Genomic DNA, 27460 nt, shown 5'->3' with positions numbered 1-27460 from the left:
CTATGTTGTGTTAATTACTGCTGTACAGAACTGATTCAGTTCAGTTACACACACACACACACACACACACACACACACACACACACACACATATCCTTTTTTTAAAATTATTCTTTTCCATTATAGTTTATCACAGGAGATTGACTATAGTTCTCTGTGCTATACAGTAAGACCTTGTCGTGTATCCCTTTTATATATAGCAGTTTGCATCTGCTAACCCCAACCTCCCAATCGGGGGTTTTCATCTTCAGTGGTATTTAGGGCCCAGACAAGTCTTTGTAGCGGGGGTGGTGGTGGTGTGTGTCATCCTGCGCGTTGTAGGGCTTTGAGCAGCATCCCTGGGCTCTACCACTAGATGCCAGGAGCACTCCCCTCCCCAGTCGTGACAACCAAGGATGTCTGCAGACATTGCCAAATGTCCCCTGGGAGGCAGAAGCACCCAGTTTGAGAGCCACCAATTCAAACCTCTTGGAGGGCTTACTATGTTGCATGTCTGGTGCTCGGCACTTTCGAGGAGGTAGCCGCCGAAGGGCCCAACGATTCCAAGAGATGGAAATTACTGTCCCCATTTTACAGATGAGGAAACTAAGGCTTCAAAAGGAGCTCGAGGTCATGTGGCTGGTGACGATCAGCACTCGGATTTGAACCCAGCTTTTTCTGACTCCCGAGCCTTTGCTCTAATCACACACTCTGCTAGACGCAGGAGGAAGGGGGCAGTGGGGCCAGGGTCGGGCAGCGGGGGAAGGGATGTGAATCACAACATGTCACTCTCTCTCACGCTTTGGGTCAGACACAATGTCTTTGCCCTGGCCTAGGAGGCCCCTGCTGATCTGCCGGCCCTGCCCCTCTACCCCCGCCCCCCCAGCCTCACCAACTTCATCTTCTACCACTTTTCCCTGCTCCCCATGCTCCAGCCACACTGGCCTCCTTCCTCTGACAAGCACGCTTCTGCCCCAGGGCCTTTGCACCGGCTGCTTCCTCTGCTTGGAATTCTCGGCCCCTCGATCTCTGTACAGCTCGCTTTCTCACTTTCCCACTTGATTCATGTTTTTGCTCAGATGCCACTTCTTCAGAAAAGGTCCCTCTGACTATCCTGTTGAAAATAACCCCTTGTCCGGTTCCCGGCTTTATTTTAATTTACATGAGACCTGCTATGTGCCGGGCAATCTTCTAAGCCAGAATTAACTCATCTTCCTCACAACACTGCCTCCCTGAAATTATATTTCTATTTCATTTGTCTCTAGCATCTCTCCTCCACTACAACGTCCGTTTCAGAGAGGCATGGTTTTGCCCGTGGCACCCACCACCTGGCATAGTGCTTGGCCCGTAAGAGCTGTTCGATAAACACTTGCTGGATGAGGGGACGTCCTCTCCCTTCATCTTGGCCTGGCCAAACGCAACCTGGCCCCCAGCTCAGCTCCACTCCAGATCCCCAAGATGCTAATTTAACCAGAATTCACAAAACACCTGCTTGGTCTCACCCTCTTCACGTGACAAACCCATCAAGGATGCTCCTACAGGACAGGCTCAGAGAGGGCAAATCCATGGCCAAGGTCACACAGCCAGTCAGTGGGGCAGCTAGGACTCAAACCAAGCCTTCTAACCTTAGTGCTCATCTATCTCCTGTGAAAGCACAACTCCGACTGCCCGAGTCCGGTGGCCCTCCGATGGGACAGCAAGGTTAGCCCGGTTCGTTTTCTGGATGTGTTTGTGAGTGTGAGTGTGTGTGTCCATGTGTGCACACGCTGTCTCCCCAGCTGGACTGTAAATTAGTGCCATGTGTGTTTCTGCATATCTGCCAGCCCCCACTGCCACCTTGCCTAGCACGGGCCCAGAGCATCTCTTTCAGCTTAACCAGCAGTTCACTACACTCCTAGAGAACCTCACATTTACTGGTGCGCTAGCACTCATCTCACTGTATTGCAACTATTTGTTTACACATCTGCCTCTTCACCAGACTGCGAACTCCCCCCACCCTCCCGAGGACAGGCGCCGTGCGGTGTCTGATGCACCTCACAAGCGGGCACACAGTAGGCGCTCAAGAAATGTGCACGGAAAGGATGAGGATGGAGGATGTGACGTCGAGTCACTCAAAATTCAGTTCGTAAAAGTCACTCGTTCACTCGTGGAGTCGTTCAATCTATCTCGAAGCAAATACCTGCTGAATGTTCTGAGTTGGGTGCTGTGCGTGGTCTTGGGGGAAATCAAGGCATCTGATCCACCATTCATTCAATCATTCGTTCACTCACTCATTCATTCAACAAAGAGACATCTAAGCCTACTCTACGCTGGGGCCTTGGGACAGAGCGATTCATCAGACTTAGGCCCTACCCCCTGAGGAGCTCACAGCCTGGATACGGGCCTGATCTTCACCACCAGAGGCTAGACGGGCATGCCAGGAGGCCAGAGGGGCAGAGAGTGAGGAAATCTTTCAGACCCAGCTCTGGGCCTTGGGAAGCTTAAAGTCTGGGAGGGAAGACAAGGGGAGAGAAAGTCGGAAAAGAACTTGCGTTTGTCAAGCATCTATTTGCTAAGCACCAGGCCGAGAGCAAGCGAAACATTCACACCCTTGACCCTTTGCAAGGTGGTGTTACTGACCCATTTCACAGATGACAAAGGAGAAGCACAGGGCGGGGAAACGGCTGGCTCATCCGACCCACTTAGAGTAACTGTTCCCTCTGGATAACGACATACATGCTACGTTTCCCCTATTCCGATTACTGGTATGGTTTCTGTCTCCTGACCTGATCCTCACTGATGATGATAATAATAATTATTATTTTTATAGCTGCCTTCTAGGGGTGAGCACTTAATACACATGACCTTTCGTCCCCTTCAATCAGCTGACGTTATTCCCATTTCCGAGAGCGCGACGGAACCTCAGAGAGGGGACGACGGGACTTGTTTGGGGCATCCTGGCCTGCGCACAGGCTACTGAGTCAGAGAATCCGGACACGAGGCCCGTGTCAGGGAGTAGGAGAGACAGATGCACTGGCGGGGGGTGGGGGCGGGGAAGTGACGGCAATCTGACAAACTCTGAGTTCTCCCTCTGCGGGCGCAGGCTGCTTGCTGCCACAAGCCAGCGCGTGGCTACCTGCCACGTCCTGGCACTGCAAGTTCTGACGAGCCAGAAGGGACTGGGGCTGTTCTGGAAGACTTCCTGGAGGAGGGGGAAGAGGCTGATGGATCAGCCACAGCATGCCAGGCCCTGGCCTCCGAAGTCCTTGCAGCAACCGTCTAAGGGCAGGGAGCCTTGGGAAGCAGGTGGGGAGACTGAGACACCGGAGGGAAGGCTGACCTGCCCAGGATCGCCTGGTGCACAGGTGGCAAAGTGACCGGGGTCAGCAGGCTAAGAGCCTCGGCTCTTGCCAACCCAACTGGCCACTACATCACAGCTGGAGTGGGTACGCGAGACCCCCCCACCCCCCGCCAGTTCTTTACTGTTCACCTCCACTCACAACTCCTGAACTGCGGACTGTCCACCCAGCCCTGAATTGCTACAACTTGCGACACACTCTTGTCCCCTTCGGGGGTTGTGGTTTGGCCTTTCCCCTGTCCCCTGCAGTGGGTGATGCTCCCCTGGCAGCTGGAGACCCATTAGAAATAGGACCCTCAGGGATTAACATATACACGCTACTATATGTAAAACAGGTCATCGACAAGGACCTACGGTACGGTACAGGAGCTCTACTCGATATTCTGTAATAACCTATATGGGAGAAGAACTTGAAAAAGAAGGGATGCATGTCTACGGATAACTGAATCACTTTGCTGTACACCTGAAACTAACACAACATTGAATGTCTGCTCTACTCCGATATAAAATAGAAATGAAAAATTAAAGCAATAGGACCCTTGGAGTTTCTTGCATTTCCAGGAGCAATCCCGACTCTCTCCCCTGTTTTTCTGGCACAGGCTACGTCCTCTGACTGGAACACCCTTTCTGCCCTCTTCTACTTGGCCAACTCATCATCTTAGCACTGATGGCACGTCCTCCAGAGAGCCACCTTCACCCCAGCCCCAAGGCCAAGCCCAGCTGTGGGCTCCCACAGGGACCTGGATTCCCGGTGACCGCCCTCTGAACACTCGGGATCATAACGGCAGGGTGTGTCCCTTGATGGAGGGGCTGCCTGTCTTAATCACTACTGTGTCCTCAGCACCCAGGTCTGAGCCTGACACAGGGAAGGTGTTCAGGAAATATCTGCTGAATTAATGAATGAAATAGTGAAAGAACAGAGGGCACAGGGAGGCTGGGAGGCTGGAGTCGGGAGGAGGGCCCGGGGCGGGCGCTGCAGGGCAGACCTTATTGTAGAGGGCGCAGATGTGCAGGGCCGTGTTCCCCGAGGCGTTCTGGGCTCCAGGCTCAGCCCCATAGAAGAGCAGGTGTTCCAGGTGCTGAGAATGGCCCCTCTGGCAGGCCTGGAGAGGATTGGGAGTGGAGGAGGCTGGAACAGACCCACCTGGCCATGGCATCTGCCTGTCTCCTTCATCTCGAGGTCAGGAAGCTGTACATCCACCTCCCCTTCTCCTTTCAACCCCCATTCCTGCTTAGGAACTCACGCCGCCAGCTTTGCAAGTCCTTCCAAGGCCCAGGGCTCTGGGCTGGCTGCTCGGGAGGGTCGAGAGGCCATCCCCACTCATCTCAGGGGTCGAGGTTTCCAGGTCCCACGCCATCCCCTTTAGGGTCCCGGTGTTGACGCCCTCATCTTTTCCTCTTTGGGGACCATGCTACTCCCACCCCTCCCCTCTGTGAGGACCCCAGCATCTGGGGCCCTAGCTCCTTGGACCGGGGTCCCTGATCCCTGGGCCCCCTCAGGGTCCAGCAAACCACCCATGCAGCCCCCAGCCCCTCCTGGCCGAGTCAGGAGCACCTGGTGGATCTCCTGCCAGCCGTTCTCATCAGCTATGCCCAGCTGGGCCCTGTTGTACAGGAGTAGCTCACAGCAGCGGGGGTCGCCCCCCACCATAGCCGTATGGAACAGAGGAGTCAGCCCCCGGCGGTCCTTGTAGTTGGGGGAACCCCCAAGATCCAGGAGCGCCTAGGAAGGGAAAAAAGAAGACAGTCAGACACGTACTGGCTCACGCAGAAGGGCCAGTGGGGAGGGGGGTCCTGGGTAACCCACACTGGCCAGTACCAGAGCTGGCTGTGGCGTGATGCCCTTGAGAGACCTTGATGCTGGCCCTTCCCCTCTCAGAGCCTCTCGTCCCTGTGAACTATGAAGGGATTGGGAAGATGCCTCCAGAGGACCCTCCCACTCTGAAATCCTGCCCAACCTTCCCCCACGGGCGACGACGTTCGGTGAGCCACTGAAGGAGCCTAATGCCTCAGTGCCCACCTACTCAATAGGCTGGTTTGGGGGACAAACGAGAGAACGGAGTCTGAGTGCAGAATGGCCCCTGGCTGGGTGGGAGGTGTTCTTAGGACCGGGATCCTGAGGACGAGGCACAGAAGGAAGTCTGGGAGGGGGCAAGCTTGGGTTAAAGCCACTTGGGCCAGCCTCGCAGGGGCTGGGGGCTCGGGGGCAGGGAGCGGGCCCACTCAAGTAACAGCTCTGGGCCTGGAAGGCCGGCAGCATCGAGCACGTTAGGAAAGCCCTGTGTGAGGAGAGTCTGCGGTGGCACTGTCCAACAGAACATTCGCAACGTTTGTGGTGACGGCAACAGTCTACAACCACACGATCCAACATGGCAGCCGCGTGTGGGCTACTGAGTGCTTGCATGTGGTTAGTAAGCCTGAGAAACGCAAGTTTTAATTTTAGTGCATTTGAGTCCATTGACATCTCCACAGCCCCATGTGGTTGGTGGCCGCTGGACTGGACAGAGCAGGCCTGGCGGGTAGGGGTGGGGTGCGGGCAGGTGCGGGGTCTGGGGGAGGGGTGTACATAAAGACGGTCTGTCGATTCCAGGACTGTAAGGCAGACCTCTGTGGCTGGTGTTTAGGGATCTTCAAGAAAGGGGTGGAGAAAGCAGAAGAGGCTCCGTTAAGCTGGAGCATCTATGAATCCTGGTGTTTATCGAGAGCTCTGGGGGCGGTCTAGCCTGACCTGTGCGTGAAGAGGGATCAAGTGCCCTTGGGTGGGGGGAAAAGAAGCCCGTTTTAAAATTAGACCGGGCGAGCTGACTCCGTGTATGTATTTTGAGGGTCTACGAGGTTCGTCAATTTGGGAAGGCACATTCGAGATGCTGCACTGGAGGAGGGGGCTGTGAGAGAAGGGGGTGTGTTTGGGGGGTGAGCTGCTAGGTTGGGAAGAGTAGATGGAGAGGCTGAGGGCCAGTGTCTGGAGGAGACAGATGAAGGGGCTGTGTCTGCAGGGTGTGTATGGAGGAGGGTCTGTATCTGGGGGCACAGCAGGGAGCTCACTCTGCATTTTAAAGGCCACCAGGAGAGTCTACAGGTCAGGGAGACAGAGGTAGGTGTTGGTGTAGAGCTGGGTCAGAGGGAATGGAGAAGTTCTGGGTGTCAGGAAATTAACAAGATCTACCTGCGTGTAGGGCAAGGGTCCACGTGACCATCAACTACAGCTGATCGTGAACCCTGAGCTGGGGCGGGTGGGCGCTCCTGGAGGTCCCAGGAGGGCATCAGATTCAGTTAGAGGAGTAGCAATGGAGGAGAGGTGGAGGAAGGGTCTGGGTCAGTTGGCCCAATGCAGTCTGGGCGAGAAACATGGTAATTTGGGGGTGCCTCTGAGCTCTGGGGAGGGTCCCGGGAGGATCTGGCACCTCACCGTGAGAGCGAGGCAGTGACGGGCACACGCGGCCTTGTGTAGCGCTGTCATGCCATCCCGGGCCCGGAAGTCGATGTGGGCCCCGCCCAGGCACAGGGTTCGAATCACCTCTACAGAGCCTTCTGTCTGGGCAGCCAGCGTCAGGGGGGTCTCTGGTGGGGGCGGACGGGAAAGGCCGGTCACATGCAACCCCTAGGCCTTGTTCTTAACTCTCCAGCCCTCCCAAAGTGCCCGGCCCCCACCCTACCTCCTGAATCCGAGTCATGATAATTGGGGTCCAGCCCCTTGTCCAGCAGCCGTGCCACCTTATCGGATGTCCCGAGCTGTACGTACTCCAGGAACTTCTTCAACCCCGTCTGAGGCATAGACAAGAGAAGACAGGCCGGTCAGGAAGGAAGGGAGCAAAGCTGGGTTCTGGAGCAGTGCTGTCCAGTGGAAATACACAGGAAGCCACACATGTCATTGAAAAGTCCCTAGTAGTCGCCATTTTTTTTTTTTTTTAAAAAGGAAGGGGAACTTTCAATTACATTCAAATTCACTTTAACAATTACATTCAAATTCACTTTAATGACCTATCTCTCTCTTTTTTTTTTTTTTTTTTTTTTTGCGGTATGTGGGCCTCTCACCACTGGAGCCTCTCCCGCTGTGGAGCACAGGCTCCAGACGCACAGGCCCAGCGGCCATGGCCCATGCGCGCAGCCGCTCCGCGGCACGTGGGATCTTCCCAGGCCGGGGCACGATCCCGTGTCCCCTGCATCGGCAGGCAGACTCTCACCCACTGCGCCACCAGGGAAGCCCCTGACCTATCTCTTTTTAATCTACTATATCTACAATATTACCGTGTCAACAGGTAATCCACATGAAATTTATTAATGAGATATTTTACTTTTGGGAGTACTGAGTCTTCCAAATCCAGTGTGTATTTCACACTCACAGCAAGGCTCAGTTCAGACCTGCCACACTGCAGGTACCCAGGGGGCCGTATGTGTCTGGAAGCACCTGCAGTGGATGGTACAGGTCTGGACGGATGGAATATTCTGGGGAGGACAGAGACAAATGCATGGTGGAGTGGGGATGGGGATGAGAAGATGCCTGGGAGCTTTCTTCCCAAGTGTCAAGGATCCTTCACTTCACTTCTGACCAAAGCAGCCCCCTGGCTTCTTCCCAGCTTTGGGGGGACCAGAGGAGACGCAGGGGACATATAGTCTGAGGACTGGAGGGCAAGGAAGCAGGAGGATAAACGTCGATGGGGAGGAAAGCATCCTTGGATCTGGTAGAGATTTAGGCTCTGGGATTGTGGGAACTGCAGGGTGTCTATGAAACAGTCCCTAGGCAGAGGGATGCTAGATGTCAGAGTCACAGGCCAAGGAAGCGGGGCCCTGAGTGGATACAGGGGACCTAGGAGATGAGAGGGGAGAATCCAAAGATGAAGAAGGTGGGACCGAGGTGGAAATGGTGTGAGCCTGAGCAGATGCACAAGGAGGAAAGAGAGGAGATAAAAAAGGCTATGGTAGGGTTAGCAGGGGCACTTGGGGTTGTCCCAAATGTGACACAGCATCCCAAGTTAAGTGGGGGACCCTGGCAGAGGCAGAGAAGGCTTGGAGGGCTGTTGGGAAGAGATAGGAGAGAAAATGGTTGGGCAGGGAGCTCCAGGTGGGAGGGCAAGTGTCAGCAGGGTTCTCTCACCTTCGTGTGCAACTTGGCCAGCTGCTTCTCATCCAGGTTGGTCTGTTTGTAAACTCGGGTCTTGTATCGGAACTGAGGCCAGGGGTGGGGTAAAGGGAGAGACAGAGACTCAAAATCAGGGGTCTGGACCCCCTTCTGAGCCAGGAGTCAACTCTGGGTCAGGGTGGAAACAGCCCCAGAGCCTTGGCTGGGTGGGCAGAGCGGTGCTAGGCCACTAGGGGCATGTGGACTGCAACCCCTAGGGAGTCTGGACCCCATGGGGAAGGTTCTAGAATACCTACTGTAATTGGGCATCCTTTCCCACTTTGATTGATAACGGGAAGCTTGGGGCTGGAAAATGACTTGCCCAAGGTCACTCCACCGGTCAGAGGCAGAAGGCACGGTAATTTGAACTCAGGCCTCTCTGGCTCTGATTCTTAGGTGCCCCCCGAATCCAGAAGAGCCCACTGGGTTTTCCCTTGCCAAGGTCTTGGCTGGGAGAAAAAACGGGGAGGGGGCAGATGTGTCTCAGGACGTGTCTTCTGTCATCTGTGAAGGGGCCAGGAAGGCTGTGGGCCTCACCTCCAGGTAGGGCACCCCCTTCTCAAAGGACTGGGGGTACTCCCGCAGCAGCCGTTCCTCCTCCAGGAAGTTGGCATCGCGGCCCGACGTGGCCGGCTGGAACAGGCCATAGTTGAGGACATCCTGCAGGCTCTCGCTCAGGGCACAGAGCACCTGCTGCTTGGCCGTCCAGATGGTGGCATCTGGGTTGAAGCGCAGGCATTTCTGGTGGGGGAGGCAACAGGAAGGGGCCTGAGGTGGTGTGGGAAGGGGCTGTGGGTGATTCCAGGGACAGAGTGGGTGTTGGGGGCAATACGTGGGGGTCTGGAAATTGGGGGCCACGTGTAAGGACACCCAGCGCCAGAGGCCTCCCCGTGCAGGCTCGGGTCCCCCTCCCGCCCCACCCCTCCTCCGGCCAGCGGGCTCACTGTCTGGTGCAGGTCAGGGATGCCAATCCTAAAGACCATCATGCTGAAGTGGGCGTCGTCTGGGACAGACATGGAGCGGCCCTGGAGGCCTCGAACCGAGGCCAGGCTACCAGGTCCCCCGCTGCCCCGGCCCCGGGTCCCCCGGGGGCCTCTCCCGGGCCCGTCTGGGGAGCTGTCGGACTCTGAGCCCCCCTCGGGACACTCGCTGGCACTGTGGCGTTCCTCGTCCTCGCTTGACGCGGGGCTGTGGGTCATCATGGGGCCACGGGGCGACGGGGGACGGCAGCATCACAGGCGGCTGCAGGGGGCCAAGGGCGGCTGTCAGACTAGGAACCCAGACCCCCTGGAGGCCACAGGCGCACTCAGTGGACAAATGGTCAAGGGCAGCCGCCCCACCCTGCCCGAGGGAGGCAGGAAGGAGGCTGGACACACCCCCCAGACACTCCTACAGCTTCCAAGCTCTAGCTCTAGCTCTCTCTCTCTCTCTCTCTCTCTCTCCCCCTCTCCCTCTCTCGTGCACACACACACACACACACCAACCCTGCCATGCTTCCTGCACGTCTCCTTCCCTGCCCTTGGCCTTGCTCGCAGCCCCCCGCCCCTCCTGCGCCCCACTTTGCCGCTGACCCAGCGTGGTGGTGTCCCAGAAACCGCAGAATCACCGCGGGAGCTACTGGCCCACTTTGCCAGGCCACGGATAAGGCAGCTAAAATTAGCTGAGGACAGACAGGTGGGCGACCCACCGGCATCCTGCCCTCCTGGCCCCAGCCAGGGTCCTCACCTGAGATCCTCCCATCTTCCTCCTGGATAACTGGGGTGAGGCTGAGATGTAGTAATGGGGAGAGGATAACTGGGGTGAGGCTGAGATGTAGTAAGGGGGAGAGGATAACTGGGGTGAGGCTGAGATGTAGTAAGGGGGAGAGGATAACTGGGGTGAGGCTGAGATGTAGTAAGGGGGAGAGGGAGGTGCCTTGAGCCTAGGGTGGAGCTGGTGACTTCGCTGAAGTGTGGTTGACAATGTGTGCAGAGGGCTGCTGGGGAACCATCCCAGGGGGCAGGGGCACTGAGATGGGGGTGCCACGGGGCAGAGTACCGTGCAAGGGGTGTGCCGAGGGGACCACAAGAAGTTGCCTGTGCAAGTTTCTGGGGGCATCTTGAGAGGGTGTGGGGGTGGGGGTTGGGGAGGCTGGCCCTGGGAGGGCTGTCCAGGTGACAGCCACCCTGTCGGTGCACGGTGGCTGCAGATGACCTGTGAGTGTGTTTGAGGCCTGGCGCTGCTGGGTGGGTGGACCGGCATTGCCTGGTACTACTGGTGGCCCCACTCTGAGGGAGACTGGGGGGCTGGGAGGGAGGCTAAGAAGGGGGGTGAGGCTCTGGGGGACTGGGGTGAGAGATCCTCTCCAGATCCCCACTATTCTTTGCCCCTGAGGGAGTCTTATAAGGGTGAGTCCCAGATGGGGTCCTTTTCTCTCATTTTCTCCACCCCCCCCCCCCACCCTAGCACCGGAAACCAGAATGTCTGGTCTTGTCCCTCCCCCCCCCACACCAGGCCCGGCTCCTGCACGTTGCCATGGAGACGGGAAGCAGTGGTGGGTACTGCTGACTTTGGGGGAGTGGGGATGGGCTGGGGGGTTGGGGGAGGGAAGACAAAATGTGTGGCGGGGAGGAGAGTTCCAAGAGCTGTGGGCGAGCTAGCATCTAACCGTGGGCAGGCCAACCCCTCCCCCAAGGGTGGCCACGGCTTCGAAGCCCCCTCCCCCTCTAGGTACCCCGCAGAGCTGCCCCTGCTTTACGCTTGCGGAAACCCCGGCCTCCTCCTACCCTTCCACTCCACATCCCACCTCCGGACCTGGGGCTGGCAGCCACTCCCCCTCCGCTGACCCTGGCTGACCCTCAGCCTCAACCGGGCACTAATGGGGTGGCCAGTGGCCTGAAAGCAAAACTAGCCGGGTCCCCCCGCGCGTGCGGCGGCCCCCGACTCCCCGGCCCCTCCCCCTCAGGCCCAGCGGGAGGGAGCGGGCACACTCCGCCGGGGCGGCATGAATCAAACGCTCCGCGGCTAAGAATAGCTGGCACGCAGCTGGTACTGAGACGGGGCTGAGGAATCGGCGGGGGGGGGGGGGGGCGGAGAAGGAGAGGGGGGTGCCCTGGGAGGCGACGGGGGGACGGGGGGCGGCTGGCTTGGCCGAGAGCCGGCCCGGGAGAATGAATGGAGGCGGAGAGAGGCGGGGAGAGGCGGGGAGAAGGAGCCGGAGCTGGGGCGGGCCGAGAAGCTGGTGGGGGAGAGCCCCGGTCCGGGGCGAGGGGGCGGGGGCACCCGGGAGCGGGACTCGGGGGCAGGAGCCGAGGGGGCGCGCCGGCCGGTGGAGAAGGAAGAGGGGACAGGGTGGGATGGGGGGGAGCTTGTGAAGGGGTGGGAGGGGACTGGAGGAGTCTGGAAGGCGAAGCAAGAGCTACAGGGGGTCGCAGGGGGCGGAGGAGGCCAAGGCCCAGAGCCCCGCCGGCGGAGACGGGCCCCGGGATGACCCGGGGAAGGGGCCTCGAGGGGTGGGGCCGCAGGAGCGGTCGAGGGGCCGAGGTGGGCCGGGATGGGCGAGGTGGGGGAGTGGCCGGGCAGGGCCAAGAGGCGGGTACAGCGACCGAGCCCTTGGCCCAGGAGCGCGGGGAGGCGGGTTCGGGCAGGGGGCTCCGCCGGCGGCGGATGGGGGCTGCATCCTCCCACCAAGTCTGCGATCTGGGACGGGGCACGGGGGACCGGGACGTAACCTAATTTGACGTCGCCCGGGGCCACGCTCCCCTCCTCACCCACCGCACACCCGGGCCGGGAGCCCGGCGCTCAGCCAAGGACGTCCGGGGCGCCCCCGCCCCCTCCCGCGGCCCCGGGCCCGCCGTTCCCCCAGACCCCCGGTTTTCGGCCCCCTTACCTGCCTGGCGGGGCTGCTGAGTCCCGGTCGGCGGCGCCCGCGGCCCCTCCCCCCTCCCCCCACCCCCCACCCCCCCGGAGACGGGGGACCCTCAGGCCATGCCCCACCGCCCCGGAGGGCGAGCGGGCCCGGGGAGGCGGCGGGCGGGGGCCGGGGGGGCGGGCGGGGGTCCGAGGACCTCACCCCCCCCGCGGGCCGGGCCTGGCCATCCGCAGAGCGCCCCCCCTTCCGCCGCGGCCGCCGCGCCCCTCTTAGCTAGCCCGCCCCCGGCTCGGTCCGGCCGGCTCCGGGCGCCGCGTCTCCGCCTGCTCTTCCTCCTCCTCTTCCTCCGGCCGCCGCCGCCGCCGCCGCCGCCAGCTCCGCGCCTCCTCTGCCTCGCTTCTCGCTCTCTCGCTCTCGCTGTCTCTCCCTCACCCTGTCTCTCCCTCTCTCCCTCCCTCTCTCCCTCCTTCCCCTCCCTCCGCCCTCTCCCCTCCCTCCGGGAGCCGGCGGAGGAGACATCGCCCCTCCCCGCGCCCCCAAACCTCGCCCATCCCCCCGCCACCGCCGGCTCCGCCCCCTCCCCCACCGCTCCTCTCAGCCGCCTGGATCCCCGAACCCTGACTCCACCCCTGCTTGCCCCTGTACCCCGACGATGGGGACCCGCCCCCCAAGGGTACCTCTCCTCGCACCCCCAGGACCGCCCCTTCCCAGATCGCCCCCACCACCTCTACACACAGTAGGGTGCAATTATATATTTGATGCTAGACTCTACCCCGCCCAAATTGGATGGTGAGAGCTACAGATTCCTGTCATATCCCCCCAAACACACACACACACACACACACACTCACACACACACACACCTTCCTCCGAGGCACAGGTGCAGAGAGTCACTAGCTGGCCCTGCCCCTGCAGATATCTCCACACGTACATTCTCTCCAGGGCATGCAGGGCTCTGAGTGTACATTACCATGAACACACCCAGCTACATCATGTACATATCACACCCGAGTGCCGGAGCATGCACACGGCAGCGCACACGCATCTACCCACCCCCCACACGCGGGCACGCAGCCGGCTGTGCTCGCTCAGAACTCCAGCTCACACGGAACCCTGAAACACACACAGAAATGGAGGGAGATGTGTGCCTGCATCTCCATCATACTCACCCACCTGGCCCTCCGTCACGCAGGTGTGCACACGCCAATGTAGAGGCACGACCCTGCGCCTTCGCTCCCCTCCGTGAGGATTATTGCTGACATTTCCTGAACACTCCCTGTGCGCCAGGCTCTGTTCTGGATTTACTCTTCAGCTTCTCACACCAGTCCTCTGGGCTGCAGACTTGTGCCATCCCCATTTACCAGAGGGGGAAACCAAGGCCCAGAGAGGTTAAGTAACTTGCCCAAGGTCACCCAGTCAGAAAGAGGTGGTGGATCAGAGACAGGTAGCCTGACTCAGAGTCTTCAGACTGCTGTGGTCCAGTACTGGGCACTCCATAGCTGCCTGTCCTTCTTCCTCACACGGATACCCCCAGCCATCTCAGCTCCTTGGTGCATGGGATACACCCGCAGAGATGGGGCAGATCCCGTAGGGCAGCGGTGAGAGCATCGCCGCAGCCCGGGCTCCTACCCTTCTCCCAGCTCCAACAGGACCACCAGCCAGAGTACAGGCACCTGCAGAGGGCAGTTCTAAGCAGCCTGTGGGTGCACCTCCAGCTGCAGGCTCGCGGGTACCACAGTATGAGCTGGAGCAGGTGCTGGCCCAGCCCCAGGAGGCCCGGTTCCAGACGCACATCCACCGGCCCAGGTGGTGAGCAGCTGAGCCTGGGGAGAGAACAGCTGCCCGTGTTGGCACCACCTGTGAGAGGGGCTGTGTACCCTTCCACGGCCTACAAGACCTTTCCGGCCTGTGTATTCTCTCTCAATGAGGGGTCCCCAGGCCCTTCATGGGCGCCTGAGACAGGCTCAAGCTCTGAGGTGGTGGGCAGCCTGCCCAAGGTCACACTGCCCTCTGCTTTCTCGGAAAATGGAAGGCTGGATGCGTTGATTTCCAAGGCCCCTCCTAGGGCTCCCGGCACCTGAGGGCAGATGCCCTGCGTTTGCTTAGAGCCAGAAGCTTTGGCTAGCTGCCGCCATGCTGGTCACCTCCAGCAGGCTGAGCCGGCCCCTCTCCGAGCCTCGGTTTTCTCCCTTGAAGAGTGGGCCCTGCGATCCTGGCCCGTGAGCTCCATGTTCTCTTGCACAACCAGCCGGGCTGAGGCTGGGAAAGCCCTACATGACGCACGGGCCTGGCATAGAGTGGGCATGGCCTGCCCTCCTGCTTCCCTTGCCTCTGCAGCCTCTCTTCCACTGCCTTCCCCACCTCTACCCTGGCTGCCACCCCTACCCCCAGTGCCACGGGGAACTCGAGTTGCCACCTAAACACAACCATCCAGTGTTCAGTCTTCTGGCTGAGCTGTTACCCCGCAGGAAAGACTACTTCCTTCCTCTCTCAAATGATTGAGTACCTACTACGTGCGGAGTTGGCCCTTTTCTACCTCTGGGGATACAGCAATGAACACAGACGCCTGCCTTCACTGGCGGGAGACAGACACTGAACAAGTAAACAAACAAACAAGGCAATGCCAGTCTTGATTCAACCAAAAAGATAAAATGAGGTGTTGGAATAAACTAACTTGGGGAAGGCCTCTCTGAGCTGAGACCTCAATGATGAGAAGGAGCTGGGGGAAGAGTCTTCTAGAAGGAGGAAAAGGCTAGCGCAAAAGCTCTGAAGTGGGAAGGAGCTTACCGTTCAGGAAGTAGCGAAGAGGCCAGTGTGGCTGGAGCTTGTGGAGGGTGGGGGCGGGATGGGGGGAGTTAGGATGCGAGGGGAGTGGGGGTGATGAGCTTGCGGAGGTGCAAAGGACCCATCCTTCCCAGCCCCCACTGCTGGGCAGGCCAGGCCTGTGCAGAGGACAGGGCTTGGCTTCCCTCCCACATATGATGGGAAGCTGGGGGGAGCAGGGGAGTGGGGAATGATGTGATCTGATTTATGGTGGTTTGGAAGCATTGCTCTGGCTGCGGCAAGCTGTGTGGATTGGAGGGGCTTGGGAGGAAGGAGGGGGAGAGGCAGGAAGAGGCGACTGCAGTGGTCCAGGCGGGAGATGAGGTACCTTGCTGAATGCTCAGAGCTCTCTGTGCACCCAGCGGGCATCTGTCTACTCCACCTCCCGGAAAAAGCTTTCCTGACCCCACCCACCCAGCCCCTCCCCTCCCCTCTGCCCCAGCCCGTCACCCTGTGGGTCTGTCTGCTGGGCTGTGAACAGCTGGAATCCCCAGCGTCGCCCCACCCAGGACCCGGCCTGCAGGAGGTTTCCAGGAAAGCAAGGCAGATGGATCCAAAAGCCCCACCTTCTAGGGCTGCACACACAGCCACACGTGTGCGCTTCGCATGTGTCCCCACAGACAGGCACAGACACTCATTTGCATCTGGGGCAAGGGCTTGGAGGGCAGGGTGGGAGATCTGGGGACAGGAGGGGGTCTAGAGCTTACGAATGGTGGGAAAGCCTCCTCCCACAGGGTGTGTGGGCCACGGTGGCCACAGGGTAATAACAACCTTAGAAGACCTTGAGGTCTCCCCTGTCCTGAGCGCTGGTCAGGGGGAAGAGAGGGGAGCAGGGCCCAGCCCCGACAACTCCCTGAGGTGGTTCCTGGGCAGAGGCTCTGCCCCAGGATCCCTTGGGGAGCCGGCTCCATCCTCTTCCTGACCTTCTGGAACTTTGGCTGTGGCAGAAGGAAAGAGCAGGACGGGACGGAAGCAAGCTCTGGAAAGTGGGAAGAGGAGGGTGTGTGCGGAGACCCAAGGCAGGCGGGATCCAAGCTTTGGAACGTTGGAGGTTTCCGGCCACAGAGGCAGGGCCTCGGGGGAGCCAGGAGAGGCGGGGAGAGACACACACAGAGGAGCGGAGACCAACGGACCACGGACGAGACAGGAGTTGGGAGTTGGGAGGAGAGGGACCAGAGAGAAGCTGGGAGAGGCACGGACCAGGGGGCTGGTGATCTGCACACACTCCAGTCCCCAGAAACATCCCTCTCCTCAGAGACATCCTTCTGCAGCCTTTGGTGCTCCGAGCCCAGCCTGATGCAGGCAGCCTGGCTCCTCGGGGCTCTGGTGGTACCCCAGCTCCTGGGCTTCAGTCATGGAGTTTGGGGAGCCCAGAGGGAGCGGGAGGGGGGATGCGCTAGCCCCCAGGAGGAGGAGCGGGAGAGGGAGGCCCTGATGCTGAAGGTGAGTTAGGGGAGTGCTGGGACTCTAGTGGGGGGACCCGGCTGTGTGACTGTGGGCTTGGGAGGGGCGTATTTGAGGGTCAGGGAAATGGGCGACGGGAGGGATGGGTTAGGCTCAGAGGATGAGGGTGACGGGTTCAGAGTAGGGGCTCGGGGCAGAGAGCCAGCTTACAGCTGGAAAGGGGTGGCTGGAGTGTCTGGGGGGGTCAGAATGCAGCTGCCAGGCTGGCCCTGACCATCCCTCCCCTGCCTCAGCATTTACAGGAAGCCCTGGGACTGCTTGCTAGGAGGGGGGACGAAAATCCTGAGGGAAACCCTGGAGGCAAAGGGGCCTGGGCGACTGAGAAGGACGGTCAGGGGGAGGAAGGCGAGGAGGAACCAACCACAACTCCCTACTTCAGCCCCAGCCCCTCTCCCACCTCGGAAGACACCTTCACTTATATGCGTGAGTAATCATTAGCTCCGCCCTGCCCCCAGGCCTCCGTGGTCATTTTCACAAAAACGAACCGTCCTATCACTGCCCCGGGGTCTTTCAGTTGCCCACTGCCCAGCTCGGAGCCCCTATACCCCCAGGAGCTCCAGATCCCCGGCCTTGCCTCCCAAGAGCCCGGAGCCACCGGCCCCTACCTCCCAGGAGTCCTGAGTACCCCACCCCCACCCCAACTCCGCCCCAGAAGCCCTAGGTCCCGGTCCCCCCAGGTCCTCTGGTCCCCTGGCTCCGCCCCCAGGGTCACGGTCCAGCGTGCGCCCTGTCCATACGCAGTGGGTCGCCTGGCCGGCCTGGACGCAGGCCTGCACCAGGTGCACGTCCGTCTGCACGCGTTGGACACCCGCGTGGCCGAGCTGAGCCGGGGGCTGCGGCAGCTGCGGGAGGTGGCGGGTGACACCCGCGACGCCTTGCAAGCCCTGAAGGAGGCGCAGAGCCGCTCCGAACGCGAGCATGGCCGCTTAGAGGGTGAGTCGCACCGTGCGGGGCGGGGAAAGAGGGACGATCCGGGTCAGATGGGGAACTGGTGGCAAAAGGGGGTCGGAAAAGTCTGAGGAGACGTGAGGACCCTGGGTGTCAGGGGCGAGGGGGTTCTTGCAGATTTGGGGTGTGTTGGCTGATGGGGAGGGTGAATGCGGGGAGCAGACGGGCTCGTGGGGTGGAACGCTCCCCACAGAGCTGTTGAGCCGAAACTACTCTGGCCGCACCACGCCCCCTACAGTCCCGCCCCAACAGTCTGGCCCCGCCCCTGGCGGCCGTGACGCCATCTCCCAGCCCCTGGCGGTTCTGAGCCCGCCTCCGCTCCGCCCTTGAGACACTAATCCCACCTCCGCTCCGCCCCGCCCGCAGGCTGCCTGAAGGGGGTGCGCCTTGGCCACAAGTGCTTCCTGCTCTCGCGCGACTTCGAAGCTCAGGCAGCGGCGCAGGCGCGGTGCGTGGCGCGGGGCGGAAGCCTGGCGCAGCCGGCGGATCGTCAGCAGATGGAAGTGCTCACTCGCCATCTGCGCACGGCGCTTGCCCCCTACAACTGGCCCGTGTGGCTGGGTGTGCACGACCGGCGCGCCGAGGGCCTCTACCTCTTCGAGAACGGCCAGCGCGTGTCCTTCTTCGCCTGGCACCGCGCCCCCAGCCCCGAGCCCGGCGCCCGGCCCAGCGCCGCGCCGCACCCGCTCAGCCCCAACCAGCCTAACGGCGGCGCGCTCGAGAACTGCGTGGCGCAGGCCTCGGACGACGGCTCCTGGTGGGACCACGACTGCGAGCGGCGCCTCTACTATGTTTGCGAGTTCCCCTTTTAAGCGGGCCCGGCCCCCCGCTTCTCCACTCCATCCCACCATCCGCCCTTTGTGGCGATCCCTGGGGGGCTCCTGCGGGGCCGGGAGCCCTTCCTTGCCTGTCTTTCCTGGAAGCGGTGGGCACCAGGTTAGGTCCGGCGCCAATAAAGCCTTGTGGAATCTGACTTGAGCAGGCAGTGGAGGCACTTTTGGCCTTTATCTCTCTGCGGGGCAAGGCAGGAAGGGCAAGGTCCCATCCCCCTTTTACAGGTATTGTTTGAGCCCCAGATCAGAGTGATGGACAACACGTACATATGTACACACGGTCATCCGCTACTGCACACTCATGTTTGGACTACACGAGTGCACACGCTGCTAACGCCTCCACCCCCATCGTGCCCCACTCAAGGCCTTTGGGACCCAGGGCCTGTCAGTCATTGTCCCAGGCCTTGGCCTTGGTCCTGATCAAAGAGATCTGGGAGGCACAAAGGAGCTAAAGGCTCTGACAAGTCCTGCAGGAAAGACCCCCATTTAATTTTTTTTAGTGTGTCTCAAACTTGTTTCACCAGATGGTACCATCATGTCATGTAAAGTCATGACATTATGGTCATGACTACTCCCTTCCCCTTCTCCCAACTCCAGAGCATGTGTCTAGACACAAACATGAGGACCTACCTAGCCTGGACGCTTAGGCTCCCTCCCAATTGATCCATCCTCCACTCCCTGCCTGTGAGGCCATGAGCCAGTCCCTCCCTCCCTCTGAGGCTCAGTTTCCTCTTCTGAACATGGGCACATTATCCCTACCTTGTATGGCTCTTGGGATGTTCACATGAGCCCAGGAAAGTGAGCATTTGGGAAATGGTGGAGCATAAGCCACACACTACATTTTCTTCCTCACCATTAATCCCCTGGGGCAGTGAGGACACCCAGACCCATCTTGGGCTCAGCGCTGTGGACAGCACTCTTTGGAGGAAGAGCTCTTTTGGAAACACCGAGTGTCTCCCCACATACTGGCATCAGGGTCGGGACCCTGATATCCTCACAGAGCCCAGGAATCGGAGTGTGACCCTGTCTGTCCTTACATCTCTGTCCCTTCCCCTTCATCAGCCATGGCACCACCCACCTAAAGTGTCACCATTGGATCTTCCAGTGGGAGGAATGAGCCACTCTGTCATCTCCAGAAGGGGGGAGCACAAGCCACCCACTCCCTTTAGGAGTCATTTCTCAGCCCCACAGGCCCCATAGGAGGTACAGAAGAAGGGGGGTGGCCTCTGGTCAGGAAGGCTTCGATCAGGGGACTGAAGACTTTGCTCAAAATTCATCCCCCCTCTAAGCTTGTTTCCAGGGTTGCAGTGGGGCAGCAGGATGTCTTACAGAAAATCAAAGGGCAGACGTCTGCTATTGCTTGGGAGAGGTCCACCCTCACAGACCTGAAATTCTGGGAAGTCAGTGGTTGGGGGCAGTTCAATGGTTACCTGCCTAGATTCTGGAGCCAGATGGCCCAGGTTCTAATCCTACCTCAGCCACTTAACCTGTGCAACTTGAGGGAGACATAACTTTGCTGTTCCTCAGTGTCCCCATCTGTATAATGGGGGTGATAACATCTGCCTCCTAGAATAGTGCCAGACACAGAGGGGCCTTTGTAACATCAGCTCTGATCCTTACTCGGCTATTTTAACCTCACCTTCACCTCTGCTTGCTCTCTCCAGACACTGTCTTTGCATATGCAGAAGTCCAAGAATTGGCTAATGTGTCACCCTGAACAACCTGCCTACCCCCTAGCTCCCACAGCAGGGTTAGGTGCTGCCTTTGGTGCTCCAGAACCCCTGACTCCTCTCATGACCTAGCTAACCCTGATCAGTCAGACTGGGCACCCTTGTGGGGCAGGGCTGGGTATGACCAGCTCTGCGTCCCCAGCATCCCTGGCATGTGGGAGTTCTTTGAATGAAGGAAGATGCCTGTGTGGGGCCATGTTGGGAACCCTGAGATGAACTGGATTTCTAACTGCTTCTCTTCCTCCCTGGCGTCCCCCAGGCCTCAGTCGGGTGACTCACCTGGGCTCCCATTGGGTGGGGGGCTTTCCTCATCAAGCCTTCCATCACTCTAGGTGCCACTGTTTGGTCAGTATCTGTCATACTAGCTCAGGGAAAAAGAGTTGTGGGCACAGAGATGTCCGGGGTGGGGAGTAGAGGGCATTTGCAAGGAGTGTTAACGCATCAGATCAGCTCGCCTGTACGCTGCTTTCTGGGCTGATTCCGGTCTGCATATGGGAACCCTGCTGCCTTCTCCAAGAAGCCCTCCCAGGCCTCTCGAGGGCGTTTGCCAATGCCACCTCTTTTGGCTCTCTGTGGAGCATCTGCCGTTTGAGAGCTCCGAGCCGCGGACCGGAGAAGGCCTCGGCAGTTGGTCGGGTTCGGTGAGTTAAGGGATCCCAGGGAAGTGATGGAGGAAGGGCGCAAAGCCTGAAATGACCCAGCGGGAAGATAAAGAACCAGGGCTCCACCGGCCTGCCAGGACTACGAATCCCAGGAGGCTGAGCGGCAGGCCCTCCACCTCCTGCCCAGAACAACATTTCCCAGCAGCCATCGTGGGCTTCATGCAGATCCTCTCTCAAGCCCCGCCCCCTACTCCACTTGAGGATCGCCCACATTTCCCTGCAAGTTGGAGGACCACACCCAGTCTCCAATCAGAGCTCAGACCGTGGCTCCCCACCCGCCAGGTCTCACCCCGAGGTACTTTGGGAAATGTAGTCCGGTCCCGAGTCAACGGAGAGAAAACATGAATTGGCGGAGTCTAACATTCCATTAGGCTTAGAGTGTAATGGGTGCTCAGATCTTACTACGAGAGTGTTTCAAGATATGGGTGAATTTCCACGGGTGTATCATAACCATTTTTTAAAAAGTGAAATCATAGAAAATATCAGAATGAAGAGAAAGTGGAAAGAAATAGTTCTCATAATTTGAGTTCTTGAGTATGTACTGAATTACAATATAAAACACAACATAAAAATTCTTCCTTTGGGGGATTCCCTGGTGGCGCAGTGGTTAAGAGTCCGCCTGCCAACTCAGGGGACACAGGTTTGAGCCCTGGTCCAGGAAGATCCCACATGCCGCAGACAATTAAGCCCGTGTGCCACAACTACTGAGCCTGCGCTCTAGAGCCCACAAGCCACAACTACTGAAGCCCGCACGCCAGGACGCCTGTGCGCCTAGAGCCCGTGCTCTGCAGCAAAAGAAGCCATTGCAATGAGAAGCCCATGCACGGCAACGAAGAGCAAACCCCGCTCGCCGCAACTAGAGAAAGCCTGCGTGCAGCAACAAAGACCCAACGCAGCCAAAAATAAAATAAATAAATTACTTTAAAAAAATTCTTCCTTGGCCTGCAAAAGATTTGCTAAAAACTAGTCCAAACCAATTCAGCCCCTTTTAAAAGAACCAAAACTTTTTATTTGGAAATAATTTCAAACTTACAAATAACTTGCACAAATAAAAATGATATTTTGTATATGCCCTTTACCCAGATTTATTGTTAACAGTTCACCCCATTGCTTTAGCTTTATCATCCTCAATCTATTGTCAACCTGAAAAAATAGAGTAGCAAGTTATTTTACCAGCAAAGTGAGTTTATTCAGGAATAGCAGAAGAATTACAGTTTGAGCAGAGAAAGCTGTGGTGAACCACAGGCAAGTCCGAAGAGGTGGACAGCAGGTCAGCTTTTATTAGGTTTCAGGAGGAAATTGGGGAGGGTTGTTTTGAATAAAAGTTTATTGGAGAAGAACAAGACTTTGAGGTTGTGGTGGTTTCTTTCTTTTCTTTTCCTGGCTCTGCCACAGGGCATGTGGGATCTTGGTCCCCCAGCCAGGATCGAACCCACGCCCCCTGCATTGAAAGCACAGAGTCTTAACCACTGGACTGCCAGGGAAGTCCCCGTGGTGGTTTCTTGTTGACTGCAAGCAGTGGTTAGTGGTTCTTGCTGGGGCAAGGAGGAATCCTCCCTTTTCTTAAAACCAGGAGGTGAAATTCCCATGTGAAAAAATGTACTCTCCTGTCCCAGAAGGAAAAAAGTAACATTCTTATCATCATGCATAAGAAGTTGAGACCAAGAGAATTTTGTACAAAGAATTCTATATGAGCAGACCTTGTTAAAATAATTTTTATCTCCCTTCTTCCTTCTGGTTATGCAGGCTGCAGTGTGTGGTATTTGCATGAGAGCTCTCTCTTCTGGGCTTTCTGAATTCAATCTAAATGAAGTTTTCCTCTATTTTCACTCTATCTATCTATCTACCCATTCAACCATCCATCCATCCACTCATCACCCACCACTCCATCCTAACCCAATCACCAGGGACAAACCAAAGTCAGGTTTATTGACTCACTGCAATGAAAGAGACCATGTCCCCAAAAAGGAGCTGGATCGAGCTATAGAATTTGGGGGAGGAGAGGAATTTGAATGAAATTTAAGTGAAGCTGTGTTTTAATAGCTTGAGAGCAAAGCAGGGATTTGTATAAATGAGTCAACATCAGGTCTGGACTGCAAAGTGGTCTCAGGGTCCTGTTTCCTTGGAAACTACAAAGTTAAGACAAATGTGGCATGTTGTGTCTAGAAACTATCTAAAGCTCTGTATCAGGGCTGGAAATGGAGGCTTCTTGTCTGTGTCAAAGTGACTTACATCTTACAGGCAAGAGTAGGAAGTTTATTATATTTATTTATTTTTTTGCCGCGTGGCACTGGCTTGCAGGATCTTAGTTCCCCAACCAGGGATTGAACCCAGGCCATGGCAGTGAAAGCACCAAGTCCTAACCACTGGACCGCCTGGGAATTCCCTGTTGAATTCTTATGGATATAATTTCAAACAACAAAGTTTCCAAAAGCCCATGATTTTTGACAACTAAGCTTCTCAGTGAGTAAAATAGCCCTAGTCACCCATAAAGGGAGTTATTAGAACACTACAGCTGCAGCATATCCCCGGGGCCGGGGTGGGGGTGGAGATGTTTCCTGTTAACTTTATGGCTGGCTTTATCTGTGTCCATAGATGGATGGTGGGGCAGAGTTTTAATTCCAGCTGGTTTTCATTTCTCAATATACATATATTTTCTAAAGCATGTAAGGGTTAGTTACACACATCATGGCCCTTTACCTTGAAATACTTCAGCGTGTATTTCTTAAGAATAGAGATGTTCTCTTACCTAACCACCTGTAATCAATCTCAGTAAATATAACATTTACATAATACTTGTAATCAAATTACCATTTGATTTCATCAATATATTAAAAATATGATATTTGATGAGGTTATACCAGATGTGTAAGGTTGTTTAGCGTTAGAAAAATCTATTAATTAATTAATTCACCACTTTGACAGATTCATGGACAGGTGACAATCTTCATAGATGGAGGAAAAAGCATTTGATAAAAACTTTATTCAACAGATATATTTTTCTGCAATGGGTTAAGTATCTAACTCAAACAGTGGGAAAATTAGCAATAAAGCAAAACCACAGAAACAAATGCAAAAGAAATGATTTTAAAGATATGGGCAGAAATCAATGAAATGAATGGGGGAAGAAAAGAAGATTAACAAAACCAAAAACTAGTTTAATTTTTGAAAAAGTTACTAAGATAAACTGACTTTTAGCAAAATCAAATAGGAAAAGAAGAGATTGACTGCAGATAAAATACAAACTGTAAAAGAGTAAATAATATTGACCGAGGCAGAGATATAAAAAAGAACAAAATCGTGATTATGAGTAACAATGGGCTAACATTTAAAACCTAGATGAAACGGTTAAATTACTAGAAAAATATAAAATGCTAAAAATTACACAAAAATAGAGAACTTGAGTAAACCAATAATTACTGAAGTATGTGAAGTTATACTCAAATAGAAAAAGAAAGGTGTAAAGGCTAAAAGGGAATAGAGAAAGCTGTCATTATTTGAACATGATATAATTATATACCCAGTAAAACCAGTGGAATGAACAAACTATGAGAACAAATAATAAGAACTATCACAAGGTCCCCAGTTACGAGATTAATCTACAAAAATCAATTCCTTTGCTTTTCACCGACAATAAACAAACATACAGTGTAATTAAAGATACTATTCACCATCCCAACAAAATCTAGAAACCATCTAGGAACAGGCAAATAAGAAAACATAAGATTCTGTGGCAAAAACTTAAAATCTAATAAACGACCCCAAAATGAACTGAGTGAAAGCAAAGACATGCTACACTTTTGGTTGGGGTGAGTATATATTATACTGATGTCAATGCCTCACAAATAATTTATAGATTTAATACAATTGCAAACAAATTTCTACTTGGATTATTTAAACAGCTTTATTGAGATTCACATCCCATACAACTCACACAATTTAAGTGTACAATTCAATGGTTCTTAGTATATTGAGATGTGTACAACCATCACCACAGTGAATTGGATTTTCACCATCTCAATCCCTATACCATTCAGCAGTCACCTCCCTGTCTCCCCATCCGCTCCCAGACCTAAGAAACCACTAATCTATTTCCTACCTCTATAGATTTGCCTATTATGGACATTTCCATTTATATGAAAGGAATCGTATAAATATGTGGTCTTTTGTGACTGGCTTCTTTCACTTAGCATGTTTGCAAGATTTACCCAGGTTGTGGTATGTAAGGTACCTCATTCCTCTTCATGATGAATAACATTTGATTGTATGGACATAGCACATGTTGTTTATCCATTCATCATTTATTTGATGGACATTTGGGTTGCTTCCCACTTCGGGCTATTACGAATAATACTGCTATGAACAGGTCTACAAGTTTTTCTGTGACCATTTGTATTCATGTCTCTTGGATCTATACCTAGGAGGGGAATTGCTGAATCACAAGGTCCCTCTATGTTGAACTGTCTGAGGAACCGTCAAACTGTTTTCCAAAGCGGTTGCACCAGTTTACATTCCCACCAGCAGTGTATGAGTGTTTCAGTGTCCCCATAACCTTGCCAGCACTTGTTACTGTTTGACCTTTTCTTCTAGCCATCCTAATGGTACGGTTTCCCCATTGCAGTTTTTTTATTTTTTTATTTTTTTTTTACCCATTGCAGTTTTGATTTGTATTTGTCTGATGACTAACGATGGTAATATTTTCGTGTACTTTTGGCCATGTTTTGTACTTTTGGGAAATGTCTATTCAGATCATTTGCCATATTAAAAAAAATTGGGCTATTATGGATAAACAACAAGGTCCTACTGTATAGCACAAGGAACTATATCTAATCTCCTGGGATAAACCATAATGGAAAATAAAGCATGGACTTATATATACTACCAAATGTAAAAATAGATAGCGAGTGGGAAGCAGCCGCATAGCACAGGGAGATCAGCTCGGTGCTTTGTGACCACCTAGAGGGGTGGGATAAGGAGGGTGGGAGGGAGATGCAAGAGGGAGGAGATATGGGGATATATGTATATGTATAGCTGATTCACTTTGTTATAAAGCAGAAATGAATATACCATTGTAAAGCAATTATACTCCAATAAAGATGTTAAAAAAAGAATGTATATATGTGTATAATGGAGTCACTTTGCTGTACAGCAGAAATTAGCACAACATTATAAATCAACTATACTTCAATAAAATTTTTTTTAAAAAATTAGGCTAGGGACTTCCCTGGTGGTCCAGTAGGTAAGACTTCGCACTCCCAGTGTGGAGGGCCCAGGTTTGATCCCTGGTCAAGGAACTAGATCCCACATGCAGGCTGCAACTACTGCAACTAAGAGTCCACATGCTGTAACTAAGACCCGGTGCGGCCAAAACTAAATACATAAATAAATCTTTAAAATAAATTGGACTATTTGTCTATTTTTTTTAACATCTTTATTGGAGTATAATTGCTTTACAATGGTATATTAATTTCTGCTTTATAACAAAGTGGATCAGCTATACATACACATATATCCCCATATCTCCTCCCTCTTGCGTTTTCTTCCTCTATTTGTTATTGAGTTGTAAGAATTCTTTATGTATTCTTCTTTTTTTTTTTTTTAGTTCTTGCTTTGGGGTTTACCATATACATTTTAGTCGATCAGAATCAGGGTCAGATTTATACTAGCTTAATTTCAGTGAGACAAAAATTGTTATTCCTATATAGCTCTATTCCTTTTTTTTCTCTTTCTGTGGAATTATTTTTATACATATTAATGTTACAAACCCAACTATACATTGTTATAATTAATATTTTACCATCTGTAGTCATTTCCTTAGCCCAATATAGCTTTCCTCCCACTTACCTCCTTTGGTTGTTATAGGCAAATATATTACATTTCTATATGTTATAGGCCCAACAATATTTTATATGCATATTATTTTATACAATTGTTTTTAAGTCAGTTGAGAGAATACAGGAGAAAAAACTATGCATTTATACTATCTTTATAATTACATAATTGCCTTTACTAGTTTTTTCTTGTGGATTCACATTACCACCTGGAATCACTTTGCTTTCAGCCTGAAGAACTTCCTTTAATATTTCTTATAATGCTGGTTTACTAGCAAGAAATTCTCTCAGTTTTATCTGGGAATGTCTTTATTTTGCCTTCACTTTTTTTTTTTTTTTTTCCGGTACGCGGGCCTCTCACTGCTGTGGCCTCTCCCGTTGCGGAGCACAGGCTCCGGACGCGCAGGCTCAGCGGCCATGGCTCACGGGCCCAGCCGCTCCGCGGCATGTGGGATCCTCCCGGACTGGGGCACGAACCCGTGTCCCCTACATCGGCAGGCGGACTCTCAACAACTGCGCCACCAGGGAAGCCCTTGCCTTCACTTTTGAAAGATAGCTTTGCTGGGTATAGGATTCCTGGTTGATAGTTTTATTCTTTGAGCACTTTGAATATGTGTAAAGTCATTTTTCTCTTTCTGCTTTTAAGATTTTCTCCTTTTCTTTGAGTTTCAGCATTTTTACTAGTATGTATCTGACTGTGGGTCTCTTTACATTGATCCTATTTGAGTTCACTGAGTCTCCTAGATGTGTAGGTTGGTGTAATAAATTTGGGAGGTTTTCAGCCATTACTTTTTCGAAAAACATTTTTCTGTTCCTTTCTGTCTCTTCTCCTCTGGTATTCCCATTATGCTTATGTTGGCCCATGTGATGGTGTCAATAAGAGC

The 27460-nt window shown here is 54.7% G+C and overlaps 2 protein-coding genes across 2 annotated transcripts in view; one reads left to right on the top strand and one right to left on the bottom strand.

Annotated features, from left to right (window-relative positions):
- Positions 1-9634, bottom strand: part of SHANK1 (SH3 and multiple ankyrin repeat domains 1) — a 43010-nt gene extending 33376 nt beyond the window's left edge. Inside the window, exons 1-7 of the mRNA XM_065899155.1 lie at positions 9380-9634; positions 8973-9176; positions 8412-8483; positions 6973-7081; positions 6726-6877; positions 4872-5039; positions 4303-4419 (exon numbers count right to left, since the gene is read on the bottom strand). Of these exons, the coding sequence (XP_065755227.1) occupies positions 4303-4419; positions 4872-5039; positions 6726-6877; positions 6973-7081; positions 8412-8483; positions 8973-9176; positions 9380-9634 (1077 nt within the window). The remainder of the gene's footprint in view (positions 1-4302; positions 4420-4871; positions 5040-6725; positions 6878-6972; positions 7082-8411; positions 8484-8972; positions 9177-9379) is intronic.
- A 6770-nt stretch (positions 9635-16404) lies between these two features.
- On the top strand, positions 16405-18332 carry CLEC11A (C-type lectin domain containing 11A). The gene is made up of 4 exons (XM_065899538.1): positions 16405-16551; positions 16806-16995; positions 17314-17505; positions 17887-18332. The coding sequence occupies exons 1-4, from the start codon at positions 16405-16407 to the stop codon at positions 18330-18332; spliced, it is 975 nt and encodes a 324-aa protein (XP_065755610.1).
- Positions 18333-27460: the final 9128 nt, after the last annotated feature.

Source organism: Phocoena phocoena, chromosome 20 (genome assembly GCF_963924675.1).
Source record: "Phocoena phocoena chromosome 20, mPhoPho1.1, whole genome shotgun sequence".
Classification (NCBI taxonomy): domain Eukaryota; kingdom Metazoa; phylum Chordata; class Mammalia; order Artiodactyla; family Phocoenidae; genus Phocoena; species Phocoena phocoena.
The sequence above is the reverse complement of the archived record's forward strand: the minus strand, read 5'-3'. Positions and strand labels throughout refer to the sequence as shown.

Excerpts from the sequence above, each read along its gene's own strand:
- CLEC11A (XM_065899538.1), top strand. The coding sequence starts at position 16,405 with ATGCAGGCAGCCTGGCTCCTCGGGGCTCTGGTGGTACCCCAGCTCCTG. Across the intron at positions 16,996-17,313 it reads AGACACCTTCACTTATATGC|TGGGTCGCCTGGCCGGCCTG; the intron begins GTGAGTAATCAT and ends GTCCATACGCAG. Across the intron at positions 17,506-17,886 it reads CGAGCATGGCCGCTTAGAGG|GCTGCCTGAAGGGGGTGCGC; the intron begins GTGAGTCGCACC and ends CCCCGCCCGCAG.